General features: G+C 43.8%; 1 protein-coding gene across 5 annotated transcripts in view; it reads right to left on the reverse strand.

The window, feature by feature from the left end:
• TECRL (trans-2,3-enoyl-CoA reductase like) overlaps nucleotides 1–21,394 on the reverse strand; it is a 103,737-nt gene that overhangs the window by 44,226 nt on the left and 38,117 nt on the right. For all 5 annotated transcript variants that reach the window (XM_065595849.1, XM_042856277.2, XM_005285709.5 and 2 more), the window contains one exon: nucleotides 2,843–2,887. In XM_065595849.1, coding sequence (XP_065451921.1) covers nucleotides 2,843–2,887 — 45 coding nt within the window. The remainder of the gene's footprint in view (nucleotides 1–2,842; nucleotides 2,888–21,394) is intronic.

Consider the following 21,394-nt stretch of genomic DNA (forward strand, 5'->3'; position numbering starts at 1 on the left):
TATTTTGGGAGAATGTCCAAGTGTCTTTACATATCATCCATCCAAGTCAGCAGGCTATTGATATTTCTGTTATCTAGCTTGTAATAAATGGTGGCCGTAGAGCATTTGTCAAATGCAAAATCCAATGGGTTTTGTCTCTTTCTGACTTTGTGAAGCATTTGCAAGTTAGATGTGAGATTCTTCCACCCTTACTTACATGGTGTAGTACCTTACTCCTTGAGAGTAATCTCACTGAAATCAATGGGATAGGGAGTAACACTCCATGAGGAAAGCCACACTGTATGGATAGGGATAGATAGGGGTGAGTTTGGGTACCCTTAGATATGAGCCACATACTGTTTGCCGTTTTGGCATCCAAAGTCCCTTTCAATGGGAGTTCCTTATACAGGACAAGGACAGAGTGTAGTCCTGTCTGCATTTTATCTTTCGTTTTCTTTGTGTTGGAGGTGGAAACTTAGGAAACTTACCGAAGCATCCTCAATTCTGTGTGTGAATTGTTCGGGCTTGAGAGAGTGTTGGCCAGTTTGATGTTCTGTGTGAGGAAGCAAGGCTCTCAGAAGGGCCGAAACCTGTAAACAACAGTGGCCTTCTCACACAGATCATCAAACTGGCCAACCCCCTCACAAGCCCGAACAATTCTCACACCCAACTGAGGATACTTCGGTATGTTTCCACCTCCAAAACAAAGAAAGCGAAAGACAAAGGGGGAACAGATCGCTTGGAATGTATCAGAACAGTGCAGGGAGGGGTGTGGGGTGACAGGTACATATAAAGGGCACCAGCGCTGGGTGAAACAATAATGGCTGCCCTTGCCACAAAAGAGAGGTGCCACGAAGAAAACCAAGGATCATCTAACTGGTGGGGGACAAAAAATGGGAAAAAAGGAGGGATGAATCAGAGGTTCAAAATCATGGATGCAGAAGTAGACCACCTCAAGCAATGCCCACGGCTCAGTGAAGAGAACTGAAGAGTCAATGCAATTAAAGGGTCTAACCTACTTGACCCCTATAAACATGGGTGTGGCTCCGCCCCAAACCCCCCACATGCAGCCATCCCTCAACAAGAATGAGGAGGAGGGCTACAGAAAAACAAGGATAAGCTAATTCTGAGGGACAATGAATGCAAACACAGTGCCCACTACTCTGTGAAGGAGCCAGTGGAAGTAAAGGGTACAGGTTGACATCACTGGCATATGAAGTCCTTTATTTATTCACACAGGTGCAGCTTGGCACTGGCAGTCCAGGTTCCCCTCACTGCCCATGTCCCTCAAGAATTATTTAAATGAGAGAGACCATAGGCCGGTCTCAATGGCCCATTCAGTCCTCGGCTTTTGTGTTGAGGCTGCCAAGAAGGGTGATGACTGGTGCCAGCTATGATGGTGGCCAGTGGTGGATTTAGAGTTAGTGGGGCCCTGTGCGCAGCTTCATTTTCAGGCGGGCCCTCGGGACCCAGACAAGAAAAAGAACATTCTCTCTTATCCCCCCCGTCCCCCCCGTTTTTCATCCTTTTTTTCTTCATCCTCCTCCTATATTATAAGTAATGGGAAGTAAATGAAAATAAAATGAGGTACCTTGATTGGGGCAGGGGCTGGGGTGCAGGAGGAGGTGCGGGGGTCGGGCTCTGGGAGGAAGTTTGGGTGCAGGGTGCAGGCTCTGGACTAGGGCAGAAGGTTGGGGTGTGGGAGGAGGGGTGAGGGGTGCGGGCTCTGGGAGGCAGTTTGGGTGCTGGGGGCAGGCTCTGGACTAGGGCAGTGGGTTAGGGTATAGGAGGAGGGGTGAGGGGGTGCGGGCTCTGGGAGGGAGTTTGGGTGTGGGATCTAGGCTGGGGCAGGGCATTGGGGTGTGGGAGGAGAGGTGAGGGGTGCGGGCTCTGGGAGAGAGTTTCGGTGCGGGCTCTGGGCTGGGGCAGGGGGTTGGGATGCGGGAGGGGGGCAGTGCTTACCTTGGGCGGCGCAGCTCCCAAAGTGACCGGCACACCCCCGCCCTCCTCTGGCAGCAGCTCCCAGGCAGGGGGGACAGGGGGTCTCTGTGCGCCGCTGCCCTCAGGCGCCACCCCCGCAGCTCCCATTGGCTGCAGTTCCCAGCCAATGGCAGCTGCAGAGTCAGCGTTCGGGGCGGGGCAGTGTGCAGAGACACACTGTCCCCGCCCCGGGGCTGCAGGGACATGCCGGCCACGTCCGGGAGTGAAGCGGAGCAGAGGGGGGAGGCGGAGTGGGCAGGGAACTGCCTTAACCAGGCTGCGCTGCTGCTGGCACGTCTCTGTGTGCCCCTTGGGAGGAGGGGGTGGGAGTGGGTCTCTGTGTACTGCCCGGGGGTGGGGGCAGAGCGCGGAGCTGCCTCCTCTGCCTGCCTGTGGAGCGCAAAGACGTGCCAGCAGCCGGCCACTTCCGGGAGTGGCGTTGGGACACCAGCCATGGCATGCAGACAGCCTGCCTGAGCCCTGCTGCGCCGCCGGCTGGGACTAGGGGGCAAGTTGTCAGATATTCGTCCTGCATTTTGGGGCCCCCCTGTCGTTGGGAGGCCCCGTGCCACTGCACGGCTTGTTTCCTGGTAAATCCACTCCTGATGGTGGCAGTGGTTTTGCACTGGCAGCTTTACACTGAAAACTGCTGTCCCATACGAATATTAATATTTGACATGATAGTGCATACTGAGCTAGGGAAATATGAAAATCCTCAGACAAATTCCTTAACTGAGGGGAAATCTAATTAGCTAGTCATACATATTAATTAGCAAAAGTGCTAATGGCTTAGCCCATATGGTGTAATAGTGTTAGGAAGAAACACAAGCTAACAGACTCGTAATATACTAGTAGGTGGTTTGACATCCAAATAAATACTTACTGCGTTCTAGTCGCAGGCCAATACGGGAAGGGTTCCACTGGGGACCTATTTAATTCATAAAGAATTACATTTAATTTCATGGTGTAGCTTCTAAACCTCATTTCTTATTAGTAGCAACGGTGTCCTTTTAGATCACCGCTAGAACCGTGAGACCATAAAACTGTCTACGTCAAATAGTAGAAAGTCAAATACAGTAGAAATATGGAATGAACATGCAGTACAGTACATATGGTTATAGGGGAAACTGCCCACCTCCAAACTGTCTGGTTGGCTCAGTTTGAATGTCGAGTGTGCAATCATCAGATGAGTGTCGTGTGTGCGAATGCCCAAGCCTTGTGGCAGAATTGTACCAAGGAGCGTGTGTGTGTATGGAGTGGAGGGGGAAGGAGTCCATGTTTATTTTAGCCTTTTGTCTGATTGCCATATCTCGCCCAACTTCCAAGGAAAAAGCTGAATTTTCTACTAGAGCAGTTTGGAAAAGGTTCTTTTTCTCCCTGCAGAAAAATTCAGTAAAAGCTTGTTCTCACCAAACTTTTCAGCAGAAAATTTAAATGTTTGATAAAAATGCCCCCCAAGCCCTCCAAAACTGCAATCCTTTTGGTTTTCAGATTAAAAACAGAAACATGTTCAGTTTTCACCCCCTTTTTCAGTTTTGGGGGTTTCCAACAAAAAATAAAGAAAAAATTGAGGAAAGCTGACATCTGTGAACATTTTCACTTTACTGAAAACCCAATTTTCCATTAAAAAAAAAAGTTTTTGATGGAAAATTTTCAACCATCTGCATTTTCCACCTGCCAAGCCAGCAAATTCCACCTGGGAGGGCCTCTGCACTATACTATTTGAAAAGGAAAAGAGAGGGACTTTGGCCCTACTTTGTGACATTCCTCCACTGCAAAGTGCTGCTAATCCCCTGATCCAGCCCCCAGAACTCCCCCATGTAGAAGGATCATCAAGTAGCATGGAACCACGAAGGAGCTCCTATACCACCCCTTCCCCCACTGCAGGTGAAGGATACCTTGCTGGGGAAATGGGTGCATCTAGTTCTCCTCTGGCCTCTGGAGATCCCCAGCAGCCCTTTTCAGCCATTGTCTGCTGGCAGAGGTTGGATCAGCCTTCAGAACACTGAGGCCGACTGGCTGGAGAACAAGGCTAAACAACCCAGCGCATGATTACAGAACTCCTATGGGAAATCTGACTTAAAAGCAATGGATAGAATTGATTTTAAGAACATAAAACCTGTCCCGTCTCACTGAGGGTGAAAAACCAGCATGAGTTGTCACTCAGACACACTCTCTCCTTCCTGTTAAAATCCCCTCCTGCATCAATTAAGTCACTGGCAAAACAAAACAGAAGGCCTCTGTGCAGGAAATAATGGGTGAGGTTCTGGACGATTTCTGTTGGTACCCTCATCAATTGCACAATTAAAACTGGGCTCTAGAGGCAAAACCTTATGTGCTGGGTGGTTTGCTAAGGCCGTGTCTAGACAAATAATATAGGTAGCACATATTAGCTGTCTCTCATCAATGCTGCATCTCCCTATCCCTCCAGGGTTGATCACAACCATCTAACATGTTTTAAAGCTGTTAAACCCTCGTTTTCATTTGTGGTTTTGAAACATGGTAGCAAACATATTTTTTAAGCATAACTTACTTTCCTAGACAAGGCCTAAAGGAGCAGCCAGTCTTTTAAACATGTGTAATTTTGCCTTCCTCTCAGCAAGGGCATAAATATTGATCCAAATGCACTAGCATGGACCCAACGCAATAACCTGTCTTTAACAACAAACACATCAGGAGTCAAATTTTACAGCAGAGAGAATAAGTAACTTTTGTCAGAGAGTTCAGTAGCAGAGTACAGGCATTAGACTAGACAAGGTGTACTGATGACCCAGATCAATTTTAGCTTTGATCTCTGCAGGCGAAAGAATTATCCACAAACTGATGCTAGAAGCACAAGAAAAACCCTATCTATCAAATAAGTTTAAGATAGATACCAACTAGTTTTCTCAAGGCTATTAGAGATAACAAAAGGAAGATAGAGAAACAGCAGCTGTCAGACGTGTGGAGGATATGATTTGCTCCAGGACAGCAGATATCAATAATTACTGGGGTCTAAAATGTGATGTGCTTGTGCTAAATTGATTTTTTTTTCCACCCTGCATTACTGTATGTTTCAATAAAAGCAATATGCCTAATTCTGTGCTTTGAGGCACAGCTCATAATCTTCAATAGGACAAACAGAGACTGTGCTTTTAGGCATGTAATCCTACATTTCAGTGCATTATCCCAAGCACACCATTACTTTATAAACAGACTACCATTTTAACTCCACTTTCTCCATGCAGGAAGATCTTTGGCTTAACTCGGCTATGCAGCTAATCTCTATTGACTGTGCTACTCAGGTTTCACGAGGAAGAGCTGTTTATGTTTTCCAGGGGGGCTTCACAAGCTGTAGAATATTGCAGGGACTGAGTTGTCAATTGCTTCGATTTTCAGGGTTTGGGGCAGAAACCATCTCTTGGTTCTGTGTTTGCACAGAACCTGGCACAATTGGGCCCTTTTCCATGACTAGCTCGTAGGTGCTACCATAATTACAGCTGGTAGGAACATTTAGAAAAAATGGCATTTCGGCAAAGTATGCCCTTTTGTCGAAACTGAAAGGAGACATTTTGGTTTCAAGGAAGTCTTAATCCAAATGGGGTTCTGTTGGCACCAGAGAGAGAGACATTCTAGCTACACAGAATCCCATGTTATGTTTTCGGGTTGGAAGAACAATGCAGACAATCTCCAATCTGTTACAAGGGGATGTCCGTGTATAATGCATAATTTTATATACCATTTAATTCTTCATTAGCATTCCTCCTCTGAGCCTTCTATTACCGTCTAAACACAATCCCCAAAACATGTGTGTCTGAATCATATCTTTTAACCCTTGATGGTCGGGTGGGCATAAAATTAGGCAAAGCAAGTGTGCTCATCGCTATAATTATTTTTTTATATATATTTATAACTTATAAGGGCAGAAGGGGCCATTGTGATCATCTAGTCTGATCTCCTGTATAACACAGGTCATAGAACTTCCCGAATTTGTTCCTGTTTGAACTAAAGCATATTTTCTTGAGAAACATCCAACCTTTATTTTAAAAATGCCGGTGATGGAGAAATCCCACCATGACCACCAAGTTGTTTCAATGGTAAATTACTTCCATTCTTAAAAAGTTGCCACTTAATTCCAGTCTGAATTTGTCTAACTTCAATTTCCAACCATTGAATCCTGCTATACCTTTCTGCACTGGATTGAAGAGCCCTATATTTATCACATTTCTGTTCCCCATGTAGGTACCTATAAACGAATCATGTCGCTCCTAAACCTTCTCTTTGTTAAGCTAAATAGATTGAGCTCCTTGAATCTATCACTACAAGGCCTGCTTTGCAATCCTTCAATCATTCTCATATTTATTTGTATTGTAGCAAAGCCTCGTAGCCACTGTTATGGACCAAAGCTTCGTTGTACGGGGCTCTGAAAAGCCCCTGCACATTAATCTAAGCACCACAGTGGGCGAGCAGAATTACAATAAAAGCTAAGTTATTAGAGCTGGTCACAAACGAGTTCTTTTCCAGGGAAAAGTTTTGATATGAACCTTCTCCATTTTTCTTTGACATCTTTCAGGTTTTCACGGGGAAAACGAAAACTGTTTTTTTCCCCCCACAACTTTTCAAATCACAATTTCTGTTTTGTCAAAAAGCCATTTTTTAAAACACACACACAAAGTTCAGATGAAAAATTTCGACTACCACAAAAAAATTACAATGCAGAACCCTTTACAAATATGTATAAATTTCATCAGGGCTTGGCAAGACAAATAATACATTTCCTGAACAGTATGAATATTGGCCTTATTTGATTACTGAAATCTTTCCAGATATCACTCAGCTGACACATACTGGGGAATGCATGTTTTGTCAAGGAGGTAGAGATTACAGAGAGATTTTCAAAACTCCTGAGTGCATTCCAGCCAAATAAGTAGCTTTATTTAAACACTCAGGCATATGACTTTGGAACAATGATTTTTTCAGTCACTCCTCACTGACTTTTGGTGCTGGCTGAAAGTGATTGTCATTGCTACTGCATGTACTAAGCCACTGCTGCCACCAACATGCTGCCACTCATGGAGTAATCATTTCATTTGCAGGTTTGCTTGCTTTGTCCTTCTCTAGCTTGCCCACCTAGGGATGTCTCTACCTCTCCCCCGTCTAAAGGAGCATGCACACATCCATAAGAAAAATCATTCAGAAATGAAACACTTTTTTTCACACAACACCTAATTAGACAGTGGAACTCATTGCCACATGATGCCATCAAGGCTAACAACTCAGCAAGATTCAAAAGGTATTAAACATGTGTATGCTAACACAAATATACTCACAAAGTTTGGAAGGGATATTAACCACCAGGCTTCAAGGTTTAAATCAATCTCTAACTACTAGAAGTGAGGAAGTTCCTTGCACCTTCTTTTGAAGCATCTGGCGTCGGCTACTGTTTGAGGCAGAAAACTGGACTGGATGGTTCTTGGGTTGAATCCAGTCTGGCAATTCCTGTGTTCCTATTGTAGATTTTAAAACCTCCATTCCCTTCGCCCCTTTGCATGTTCTGATGATTATTTGTGTTATATATTATTTGCATAGCAACAACTGAATGCTAGATACTTGAAAGAGCTATGAAGACAAAAGTCACTGATCTAAAGGAAGAACAGGAGTACTTGTGGCACCTTAGAGACTAACAAATTTATTAGAGCATAAGCTTTCGTGGACTACAGCCCACTTCTTCGGATGCATATCTAAAGGGTTTACAATCTAAACATGCAAAACAACAGTGGTTGAAAAGCTATTGAACCATGACACAGACAAACCATGTGTTTTGACAGTTACCTTTTTTTTTTTTAAATCATTATTTGATTATTGGATAGTGATTTGAGGGCCTGGCATCAGATTAGCTACTGCCTCTATGGGCCTGATTCTGATACCCTAATCCATTCTGAATAGCACCTTACTCCAAAGGGGTTATCTGAGCAGTAAGGTACTATTCAACATGGGGAAGGAATCACAATCTGGCCCTACACATGCGGGACAAAGCATTAAGCATTTGGAAGGGGTTTGTTTTAGAGAGGGACTTGGAGAACAGAGGATGGCTTTATGACAGATCAGGTCAGGACAGGAGGTAGAGGGGGAGTGTTCCGGTACAGGGAGCTGCGAGGAAGAAAGCTCAGATATGGGAACTGGAGAAGGAAGTCAATTTGTTGTGCAGCTTAGAGGAGTCAATGGAGATAACAGCAGAGACATAGTCAGGAGCTTCAGTTTGATATAGGAGGCCAGTAGAAGCCATGAACGTAATGATGCCCTCACTCTTCCGCCCGTTTGCTAACATTATTTCCATTAAAATCTCAACCTGTCCTGCATATCATCTGAACAACAGACCTTCCAGAGACAAATGTACAATCGGGACACTGGAGTATTTACCTAGCCTTCTTAAACGTTAAGGGTCAGAGACTCTGCTGCCATGAATGGGCATAGCTCCATGGAAGTCCATAGGGCTACATCTACTGGCACCAGTGGAGGAGCTCACGGTGAGAGCTAAGCCTGGCCTTCTTGCAGCAAATGGGAATTTTGCTAGGATTTGTCCCTACCAAACTAATACACACCACCAAGGAATACGCAATCGGGTGAGCTTTTTATGCTCCTGGGTTGGTCATCTGCCGGGACTGAACCTAGGTTCTCTGATCTCCACTGCCTGGGCTGAAGAGCCAATGCCCTTAGCTTGAAGGTAGAAGCAAACTTATTATCCTCTTAGGTGTTTGAGTGACTAGAGGGTGACAAAGAGCATTAGTGTGGATGACCAAGTTAACATGGAGAGGCTAACCAGATTCATCGATTCCAAGGCCAGAAGGGACCACTGGGATCATCTAGTCTGACCTCCTGTCTAGCACAGGCCAGAGAACTTCCCCAAAACAATTCCTACCGCAGATTTTTTAGAACATCATCCAATTTTGATTTGAAAATTGTCAGTGATGGAGAATCCACAATGATCCTTGGTAAGATGTTCCAATGGTAAATTACTCTCCATGTTAAAAATGTATGCCGGATTTCCAGTCTGAATTTATCAAGCTTCACCTTACAGCCCTTGGATTGTGTTATACGGTCCAATAGTAGATTAAAGAGCCTGAGATTTGTTCCTTATGTAGGTGCTTATAGACTGTAATCAAGTCACTCCTTAACCTTCTCTGTGTTATACTAAATAAATTGAGCTCCTTGTGTCTATCGCTATAAGGCCTGTTTTCTAGTCCTTTAAGCATTCTCACGGCTCTTCTTGGAACTCTTTCCAATTAATCTACATCCTTCTTGAATAGTGACACCAGAAGTGGACACATTATTTCAGCAGTGGTCGCTCCAGTGCCAAATACAGAGGTAAAATAACCTCTTTACTCCTATTCGAGATTCCCCTGTTTATGTCTCCAAGAATTTCATTAGCTGTTTTGGCCACAGCATCACACTGGGAGCTCATGTTCAGCTGATTATCCATCCTGACCTCCAAATCTTTTTCGGAATCACTGTTTCCCAGGATATAATCCCCCATTGTGCAAGTACGGCCTACATTCTTTGTTCCTAGATGCATGCATTTACATTTAGCAATATTAAAATGCATATTGTTTGCTTGCAACTCATCAGATGAACCAAATAACTCCATATTAGTGACCTGTCTTAGTTATTTACCCCTGCCCCCAACTTTTGTGTCATTTGCAAACTTTAATCAGGGATGATTTTATGTTTTCTTCCAGGTCATTAATATAAATGTTAAATAGTGTAGGTCCAATAAATGATCCCTGCAGGACCCCACTAGAAACACACCCATTCTATGATGATTCACAATTTACAATTACATTTTGAGACCTCTCCGTTAGTCGGATTTTAATCCATTTATCATGTGCCATGTTAACTTGATCTCTTCCTAGTTTTTAAATCAAATGTTATGCAATACCAAGTCAAATGACTTACAGAAGTCTAAGTATATTACATGAAGGGTATTATCTTTGTCAACCAAACTTGTAATCTCATATAAAAAAAGATATCAAGTTTGTTTGACAGGATCTGTTTTCCATACACCCATCTTGATTGGCGTTGATTATACCTTTATTTCTTTATTAATCAAGTCCCATATCAGTCACTCCATTATCTTGCCTGGGAATCAATGTTAGACTGACAGGCCTATAATTACCCAGCCTTCCCATTGACATTTTTTAAATATTGGTACAACATGAGCTTTCTTCCAGTCTTTTGGAACTTCCCAACTGTTCCAAGACTTACTGAAAATCAACATTAACAGTCCAACAAGCTCCTCGGGCAGCTCTTTTAAAACTCTTGGATGCAAGTTACCGGGTCCTGCTGATTTGAAAAATGTGTAATTTTAGTAGCTGCTGTTTAAGATCCTCCTGAAGTACTAATGGAAAGGAAAAAAATGTTATCATATGATATGACCATAAAATCTGTTTTTTTTACCACATACAGAACACTTCTGCCTTTTCTCCATTATTATCAATAATTCTTCCATTTCAATCTACTAAAGGATCAATGTTAGGATTTATTCCTAATATACTTAAAAAATTCTCTCTTATTCCCTTCATCCTGCTGACCATAGATTTCTCTTTGTGTCCCTTTGCTTCTCTTATCAATTTTATACAATTCCTAGCTTCTGAATTATATTCATTACTATCTACTTCTCATTTCTTGCATTGGATTATACATACACACCTCCACTTCCTCTCCAAACCTGTTTTTTTTTTTAACTGAAACAGCCTTCTGCCTTGATTGTGGCTTTTTGCACATCTAGTAAAGTGTTCTAAATAATTTCCAATTATCACACATTTTTTTCGGATTAAATTCTTCCTCACAGCTGATTTGCCTCAGAATTGTTTTCAGCTTTACGAAATTGGCACTTTTACAGCACCAGGTATATATCATTTGTATCAGTTCCTCTTTATCCGTCAAGGCAAGGGCTCGTATTGAGTGTTCCCCTGTGTTGGATGCAACATTTTTTGAGTTAGGAGATTCTCATTTATAATATTTAGAAACTCCAAGGATGTTTTACAACTGGCAGCATGGGAGCGCCAGCATATGTCACTCAAATTGAAGTCCCCCGTGATCACACAGCTTTTTTCTCCAACATATTATAGATAGGTATGTAAGGAGCTGGTCATCCCGGTCCATAGTGTGATTTGGTGGTCTATAGCAGACGTCAACTAACACCCTATCTTGTGCTCTATCTGGTAGGATATTGATCTGTAAACATTCAAAATCATTTTCTTCTGAGTCATCCATGACTTGGAAACAGGAAATGGTATTTTTACACAATAGTTCCAGTCCCATTCTCCCCCAATCTTTCCTAAATTGATTATAACCACTGATTTTAATATTCCAGTCATGGGAATCATTGCACCGGGTTTCAGTTATACCAACTAGATCAAATTTATGCTCATAAATAAGAAATTCCAATTCCTCTTGTGTGTTACCCAGGATCTTCTGGTGATGTTCTTTGATTCCTTGATTAATTTTGGTCTCAACATCTTGATTATGTGCTGAGTGCTCAGATCTTCACTATTTTACCCTTCCCTTTTGCTATTAGTTTAACCCCCTCTTGACTAGTCTAGGCAGCCTGTCCCCAATGAGACTGGTCTCCCTTCTATCGAGGTGCAGGCCATTCAAACTAAAGAGCCCCCTCTCCCTGTGGAAGGTGGAACAATGTTCCACAAAAACCAAACTCCTCCATCCTACGTAGCCATCGGTTCACTTCCAAGAATCTTCTGCCTTCTCTCTTCCTTTGCTCATGGAACAGGAAGGATCTCAGAGAAGATCGCTTGGACGTTCTCCTTCTTTAGCGTTTTTCCAAATTCCCTGAAGTCATCTCTATCTGTGTGATGTTCTGCGATGCAGTGTCCTTAGTGCCAATATGAACCATCAGCAATGGATCCTTCCGCATCGATTTCAAAACCTGTGCAATCTTAGAGTGACACCTCTCCAGGAAGGCAGCACATCATCCTGTTGTCCACCTCTCTCTTGCTGAATGTTCCTTCAGTTCTTCTGAGCATTGAATCCCCAACAAGGATTGCCTATCTTGCTTGGATGGTTGAAGAACTCTTTGTGGACAAGCCTGATTTTCTTACAGGTTGGGTGGAGCTGCCATCCACAGGTCTGTCCCATACATCTCTCCATTCCCTTGGAGCAACTGGATCTTGAGACGTAACTTCCAGTTTCCACACTGAGGACCTGTTATTGATTGGAAACTTCTAGCTGTGAGGAATTCCTCCAGGTCCTCTCCTTTCTGTTGGCCACAGCCTGCCCATCATAGTCTATCTCCAACGGTGGGTCCTCTTGCCTCTGATGGTTACAAAATGACAAGATTCCTCTCTGACTCCTTGGTGGCCAGCTCCTTCATTCCTTGAACCTGGGGTATTGATGTTTCCTGAACCTGGCTGTCTAGGAACTCCTCAGCTTCTCTGATTTTCAGTAGCATCTCTGCTTGTCCTTCCAATCCAAGAATCTTCTCCTCCAGCACAGACACTCCTCCAGCAACTTGCACTTCACACTTAGGAAGTCCCCTTCTGGCGTCATGCAGGGAAAGAAAACATGGCACATCCATTGCAGGTCATCACCACTGTCCCATCGCTGGGCATCTCAACATTGCACACAAAGCTGAACCTAGAAGGAAAGCCTCTCACACTCCCTCTCTCAACTCCCTCTGAAACTCTCATGTTAGCTGCCTCTGTCTGAAGCTCTTGAGTTCGCCTAGCAAACGACTTTTTATACCTGCGTTGCTCAGCTCTGCCCCTGACTACAGAGACCAATTAACCTCTCAGAGACTTCAAATAGCTACACAGCCTGTACACAGAGAGTGAATAGTCAAACAAACTACCCACAGACATACCAATCAAAGAGTGATATACTACGGCATAATACCTCGTTCTGATATAGCACTTTTCATCAGTAGATCTCAAAATGTTTTATAAAGAGGTCAGTAGCATTACCCCCATTTTACATATGGGGAAACTGAGGCAGTGAAGTGAATTGTCCAAGGTCACCCAGCAGGCCAGGGGTGAGCTGGGAATAGAACTCATGGTCTCCTGAGTCACAGTCTGGTTCTATAGAGCTGGACTTTCAGTTTTAGCGCTAGGCTTTACAGTTTCTGTCTCATTCCCATCAACACGGAGAAGGCTAAAGATCTCATGTAACACACCCATTAGAAGCAGAGGTAGATACAGTGCCTTAGCCTCAGGAGATGGAGGGGTAAGTGTTCCCATTCACTAAGGGTTATTGTTCTAGGGACTTACACGACTAGCATTTCAAAAGGGGGTCTAGAAATATCCGTGTGTAACTTCATCTGTCTGTTGTATCAACATGGTGCCTCTTGTTTTATACTTGATTGTAAACTCTTTGGGGCAGGGGCATCTCTTTGATCTGTGCTTGTACAATGCCACACACAATGGGGCCCTCATCCACGCTGAAGCCCTATCATAATACAAATAAACACAACAATAATAATAGCATCAACTCCCTGGACACCACGGTCAGCTTCAACAATGGACCCCTACAAAGAACTATATTCAAAAAGCCCACGGATCACCACACCTCAGCAACCACTCCATACACTAGAGGAAATCTGTTCGCTACAGCCAGGCACTCTGGCACCACAGAATATGCTCCAAAAAGAAAGTCTAAGATACACAACTAAACACACTTAAAACCATCTTCACTAAACAAGGACACTCCAGCAGAACACATTCTGGAATGGGCTACCCAACCCCCCTGGGAGAACCTGCTTCAATACAGAATAAATCCTGACTGCACATGCCTAGTTGTCAATTACCACCCCACACTAGAACACATATGGGGCTTCATTAAACAAACAGTTACAACCCATCTCAATAAGGACCACATCCTGAAATAAATCTTCCCTGAACCCCCTCTTCTGGCCTTCAAACAACCCCTCAACCTCTCCAAGCTCATCATCAGAAGCACGCTCCCCACAGACCAGGACTCTCCAACTCAGACCGCGCCAGAACTGCAGACATATCTTCACTTCTGTATGGATCTGTATCACCCACACCACATTTTCCACGATCCCTGGGTTCTACACATGCCTATCACCACATGTGGTGTCCCTCATCCAGTGCATCAAATGATCAACAACAACTATGTGGGCGAAACCAGACAATCACTATGCTCTCAAATGAACTCAAACCGAAAAATGGTAAAATATCACAAAACACCCTATCTCCCATCATTTTCACAAAACAATCCCTCCATATCTGACCTCTCATCCTCACAACAAACCTGCACAACACCTTCAAAAGATGAGCCTGGGAGCTCAAATTCATAGCTCCGCTGGACATTAAAAACCACAGACTTAACAGAGACATTGGTTTTATTACAATGATTTGTAACACACCTTACTGCCTAACGCTTAATTGCGGCTACAGTTGCGTGAACACCCTACACTTACTAATATGTCAAACCCTGTATTTAGCTTAGATGCTGTAGTTACCTTTTCCAGCTCTGGGAAGCCTGAAAGCTTGTCCATTCCACCAACAGAAATTGCTCCAATAAAAGCTATTACCTCACTTACTTTGTCTCTAACAACAACAATAATAATATGTATTTAATGGAGCTGTGGTGATGAGAGACAAACATACAACTCATTTATCAAACTGTGGACAGATCCCATTTCAAAGCAGGTAGAAAATAGCAAGAAGGTTAAGCTGTATCTAGAGGAGTCGGTTATACAGAAAGGCACCATAACTTCCCAGCAGTGCAATGCCATTGACTCGCTTGTGTGTGCTTTTGGATTAAAAAGGCCAAGAAATGAGTCAGCCTAAAATCATAGGAACTAGTGACATTTTTAAAGGTTCATATAAAATTTTAAAGGCTCTCAATGGTATTATAGCCACATGACTCCAATTGACTTTAATGGGCGCTTCCGGGCAAAAGCCCCATGGCGTGCTTTGAAAGATCAGAGGTAAGTGTTGTGAATTTTCCAGCCACTATGTAATTGAGGGGTTCCCTAGAACAACATTATCATTTTGTACCATTTCATAAAAAGGTAAGAAAAGTTCTTTCAGTGCTTTACTTCAGCCGGTCATAAATGATATGATTGGATGCTAATTAGTTACACAGCATTAAGGAAGAAATCGTAATGTATATCACAGAAAAAATAAAAGTATAGTAAATGTGTCTCCCTTTGTGAAATTAGGCATTTCCCCTCGAATTCAGCCCTTCAACAGTTACTCCTTCAAGCAATAAACCATCTAAAAACCAGATAATGGATTTGATGGACACTGTTTGGAGATAATTTGGCAGACTGACTTTCCATGAACTGCTAATTTTATTATCAGTTAAATTGTTTGCTTCTGATTGTATTTTACTACCCATGCATCTCTAATAACAAAGAGGCTTAATAATTACGTGCAGCACCTGCTGTGATATGAATAGAACAATATGAACAACAAAATTACTATAATCAATCATCAGCAGCATGTTTTAAAAAAACCTTAGAAACATAGGATGTCCTGGGGTAGGAGCAATTCATAAACATCCCATCATATGATCACAGATTGCGATGCACCAGCTGAGAAATAGAACAGGACTTTCCCACAAAATAACCTGCACTTATACCTGACTAACGTACCTCATCAAGGTAACCTAACTCGGGTGTAGATCTAATACCTATAAATCATTGGCGTTATGCTGCTATGAAACTCCCATGACTGGAATGTAGCTGATTCAATGGTGTATATAAATTGTGGTGACGCGCAGCTTATCTGACAACTAAACTTGTCATGGTCTTTCCATGACAAGTGAATGCTGAGCAAATGTTGGTATTCACATCCTCAACCTTTAAACAGCAGGGGTCATGAATGCCATGTCTATCGGCTGGAATGGAGCATCTGAGAATTCTCAAGAACACTTCAGAGTAACCAGGAGTAGATAAAGATATCATCATTGTGACAACAGAGTCCTCTGCTGAACGGAAGTTTGAGTATCACTGCTTCATGGAGCTGGGAATGCTCACAGAAAGCAGCTGAAATGACTGGAGGTTTCTTCTTTCCACTTTCATTTTGAGAAAAAGCCTAGGGATTTATTCTGCTAATACCAAGTAACTGATTTGTCAGTTGGCGGCAATTCTGAAAAAGTGGGGAGAAATTAATTTGGGTTGACCCGAAAATGAAAGTTTTCAAAATTTTCGGTGAATTGAACAACTGATGAAAAAAAATTCAAATGGAATGAAATGTTTCTTTGCATGTTTCATTCAACCCTAAATGAAATATTTTGTTTCAATTTCAAATAGTTAACTTTCTTTAATTTTTTTTTTTAATTGACAGTACGAAGGTGTTTCAATTCAAAACATCAAAAAAATAAAAAATAAACCCGCTCTCCCGCAACACAGACTATTTGGTGAAACAGGCACAAATTCACAAAACGTTTTGGTCTTGCCAAATCTACCTTCTTCACCAAAAAAAATTCGCCCACCTCTATGCATAAGACTCGTGGCAGCAAACAGTAAGTGAAGCACAACCACCCATGAAGGAAGCCATGATAAAGCATGGCTGTGGCACAAGGATAAAAGGAAATAGGCATATGCTTGACACTACAATCTGCGACAGACGCTTGCCACTGAATGGCAAAATAGTAACAATAGTAACGTAGCTGGGGTAGATCAGGAAGTGGAGACACGGGCTAGCTGACCCAAGTACATACCCATGTGGACATTGTGGGTACATGATCGGGGCACTTAGCCCATGCTGCCACTCACCACTACCCGTGCTACTGCAGTTACACTATTATTTTTAGCACACGAGCTCGATGACAGCTAGCACAAGTACGTCTTCTCAAACTGGGGACCCCACCGCTAGCTCCAAGTGTAAACGTAACCTGAGTCTAAGCCAATAATGTCCAACCCTGGAGGCTAGAACTTATGATTTCCATGTGTTTCGTTAGCCAGAAGTGATGTAGCAGACAGGCAGCGTTGTAGGAGGGAGATCTTCACTCCATAGGCTGCGGGCAAGCAGCCAGAGCTCCACTTGCATTGCTGAGCCCCTGGCATCACACCACCCTAGCTCCCGTATGAAACCTGACCCTCTGTCTCCAGTTGCACCCATCATGCTCCGCCATGGGCAGTTGTGTTAAGAAAATGTGTATTAGATACAGAATGGAAGTGTAGTCGCTGAGATGCCCCCTGCAAGTGTTTGAATCTGGCCTGCCCCAGAAGCAGGTCCAAAGTGAGTGACCCGAGTACCTGCTGTGTCCCCTCTGCTTTTCTGTTCGGGTTCTTATCCCACTCTCATCACGGGAGTATCTGAGGAGCCCCCACTACTGCATCTAAGCAACAGGGTCAATACCTGTCACACACCATACATTCTCTCTCCCATCCTTTCCCCAAGGGGAGAATTGCGTGTGCAGTGGAGGGTTCTGGTTTGGTAGGGATTCTTTGCTTTGTTTTTAGATGTACATGTTGTTACGTGTTTATGTTGGAGAAGGCAGGTGGAAGAAATACCTCTTGCACTTGAAGTGGAAGGTGGTGAGGTTTGAGATGTTCCTCAGCTCCTGGTGGAGTTCAGTCCATGATCCCGGACTAGCGCCTCACCAATGTCTGACTCCTGCACAGACGAGCTTTACCCTGGTGGTAGAAACTTCCATTGTGCCAGAGGTGTGGAGTTGTTGACCAATCTTCATCCCTCTTTAGGCTTTTTTAGATATGCTGGGCCCATGTGAGGGATCATCCTGACGATAAGGACCAAGTCCTCAAACTTGATTCACTATTCCATGGGAAGCCAGCGGAGGGAGCAGAGGACATGCATGAGGTGCTCATGGTAGCCCCTGTTGCTGAGGAGATATGCTGCTGAGTTTAGTACTAGCTGGAGTTTTCTAAGAGCTGATGGCTTAGAGTCATAGAATCATAGAATATCAGGGTTGGAAGGGACCTCAGGAGGTATCTAGTCCAACCCCCTGCTCAGAGCAGGACCAATTCCCAACTAAATCATCCCAGCCAGGGCTCTGTCAAGCCTGACCTTAAAAACCTCTAAGGAAGGAGATTCCACCATCTCCCTAGGTAACCCATTCCAGTGCTTCACCACCCTCCGAGTGAAAAAGATTTTCCTAATAGCCAACCTAAACCTCCCTCACTGCAACTTGAGACCATTACTCCTTGTTCTGTCAAGGCCTTGTATACTATGTTGCTGTGATGTTTAGCCTGAGCAGTACAAAGGGAGTGAAACAGGACAGAGCATCTACCCCAAAGTATTGATGGTGGCCCTTTGACCAGAGCTATGAGTAAGATTTCTTTAGAATTACAATCCAGCAATGGGAACATTAAACTCCAATGCTTACATAATGCTGTCTGAGCAGAGCAAGAGGACCAGTTAATTGCACGCATGAGCACAAATTTCCCACAGAAAGGCATGGAGAAATATCTACTTGTAACAATCTAAAACTATCCGCACCCATCTTTGAAAGAAGAAAAACGGACTTTGCAGTCTTCAGCGACAAACACGGTACAGTACATAGCATCAGGCAGTGGATGGCTGACAGCAACAATTTAACTCTGTAAAATTGCCCTGAAACATCTTGAAAAGTTCTCTGTACTTTTTAGTTGCTTGGTCATTCTAGTTTCACCTCCTACACGCTACACATCCTTCTAGCGCACTCTAGCTGTGCCAATCACTGTCTACCACGTAATCCTTTCTGAGGAGTGAATGTAAAGGACACGCTTTGCATAGCTTTTATCCAGTGGATAGGGCATTAGACTAGCACTCAAGAGACCTGCATTCCACCCTGTTATATGATGGCTTTGAGGATGAGAGCTGTAGGAGGCAGCTTGAGATGGGGAGAACGTTTTAAAAATCACTGGCTTTCTCAAACAAACCATTGTGATATATAAAGAACTGCCGCTGAGAGGGAAGAGGGTCATCTACCACACAGCTGTTATTGTTAGGGAACAAGGAGGTGCCAGCAGCACCATCCGTGCCGGCCAGGAGCAGCGCTAGTAAAGGAGAAAGGGGAAAACAGCAGCAGCAACGTGGGCAACAGACACTAGAGGGTGGTGGACGATAGATGGTTGCTTCTGCATTTGACCAGTGGGTGGCGCTATGCAGCAACAGGGATCTGCACTGGGTGACCCCCCCTCCTGGGTAGGGTGGGTGATGGAGGAGGGATTCACATAGCTGGAGGAGGGACATGGCGACTACTTGAGCAGTATCGCCAAGCTGCAAACTGCCAGCAGTTTCTTTTGGTGTCAGATTCAGTTCTGGCCTGAACTAGGCTGTGAGCAGGCTAGTGCTTCTGGCTTGGAGCTCTTTAGCTGCAAGGTCAGATCCTTGCTGCTGCTGCTGCTAATCACAGACAGAGCTGGGCAGAAAACAGGAAGGGAAAATGGCACTTGGCTCCCCTCTCTCCCCACCCCCCGTTATTTTCAGCCTTCCAAGCACAGACTACACACGCACGCACAGTCACTGAGCTGAGTGGGAGGATGACTGTAGCCGTACAGTCAAGTCAATATTTGGTGTCATACGTCGGTTAGTGTCTTTCTGAAAATCTGAATTCCTACAGTCATGGATGATGAGAACATCTCACTTGTCTTCTTTCAGTCATTTTCTAGCCCATTCGGTTGTGGAGAAATGTGACCCAAGCACCCCTTAAAGGCTCCCAAACCGGAAGGGGCAAGGCACCAAAATGTACTATTGGGCTCAAAAAGACGAGACTTGTTTTTTGCAATCTCATTATTTTGAGGGCCCTGTTTCACGGTTTTCCTTTGGGTTGGCAGTACTGGAATGGTGACAGGGGACTGAAAATGGGAGACCAGTCAATGCAATCCATGCAGTAAGCAGATACATAAAAGAGGGTTGTATCGACACAGCATGGGACCGGGAGGGAACACTTACAATAAACATGCTCGGCCATAGTTACTTTTTAAACCACAAAGGGCTTCGAAAAGTATCTCGGCTACTTATCTGGCTCCCAGCACCTGAGCACCTCATAATCTTCAATGTATTTACCCTCAGAAAATCCCCATGAGATAAGGCAGTGTTATGATCCCCACTGTACAGGTGGGGAACTGAGGCTCAGAGTCTATTGACACCAATTGAAATCATTGCTACCAATGGAAGTTAGGCACCTAAACACCTTGGAAGATCTGGGTATAAGGGACATGCCCCACATCACACAGGATGTCTGGGACAGAAGAGGGATCAGAACGCAAGTCTGCAGCAGGCCCTGTATTTCCCCAACCTCCCTTCCTTTGACATAGGGACCCGAACACTTGCTAAATGCCAAATCTGCACACACAGGGCCCTGTATGTCTAGCCATAAGCAGCCGCCAGTGGGAGGCTTTGCCATTTAATAGGCACAGAACGGGCTTGGGCATCTCATATGGATGCGCCTGTTAAAAACTTTGGACTGATGAGTCCACTGCCAACCCCGCAATTTATGGCATGGGGGATCCTCCCGCCAATTGCTGCTGAGCTTGGGATGGGCTTGTTTTGTGAGCAAAGGAACAAAGATGCCCCTTTAGTGCCAGTCCTGCCCCGTGACATCAGTAGGGCTCTGTACAGGTACACGTGTCCATCCATACAGATCAGAGTGTAGGAGCAATTAGCCGTGACAGCAACTGTTACAACTCTAGGTCATTGTGCAGTTGGGAATTAGTTGTAAATGGTTAATCCCCTCTTTATTCTGTAACACATGGGCAGCCATGAACGTGCATCACTCTCAGGAAGGATGTTGATACATTGGAGAGGACTCAGAGAAGAGCAAAGAGAATGTTTAAAGGATTAGAAAACATGCCTTATAATGATTGGGCTCCTTGAGTCTATCTATTAAGCTTAAAAAAAGAGAAGGAAGGGGTGACAATTATATATACAAGACCTACGTGAGGAACAAATACTTGACAGTGGGCTCTTCAGTAAGAACAGAAAGATCTAACAGTATCCAATGGCTGGAAGTTGAAGCTAGACAAATTCAGACTGGAAACAAGGTGAAAATTTTAACGCTGACAGTAATTAAGCATTGCAACAATTTACAAGGATCATGGTGTAGTCTCCTCACTAACAATTTTTCAATCAAGATTGGATCTTTTTCTAAAAGTTATACTGTGGGAATTATTTTGGGGAAGTTCTATGGCCTATGTTACACAGGAGGTCAGACTTGATGATCACAATGGTCTCTTCTGGCCTTCGAATCTATGACTCTTCGTGGTCTAGTCCAACCAGGACCCCACAAATTCCGAAAAATCAGGTACGGTAGTTCATTTAGCTCTAGAGTCTATTGATTTATTTGAAAATAGTTCTAATACTTTGTTAGCAAGGAAGAAGAAAAAATACTTAAGACTGAAAATTGTTCCTTCATAGCTAAAGAATAACGAACCTATTGGAAACATTTACTATAAATTGATCTGATGAAGGTCAACTGTTATAAGTAGCAGAAAATAACATTCTGCTTTTCATGTAGCAGCTCCTAT

Source organism: Chrysemys picta, chromosome 5 (assembly GCF_011386835.1).
Source record: "Chrysemys picta bellii isolate R12L10 chromosome 5, ASM1138683v2, whole genome shotgun sequence".
Taxonomy (NCBI): Eukaryota; Metazoa; Chordata; order Testudines; family Emydidae; genus Chrysemys; species Chrysemys picta.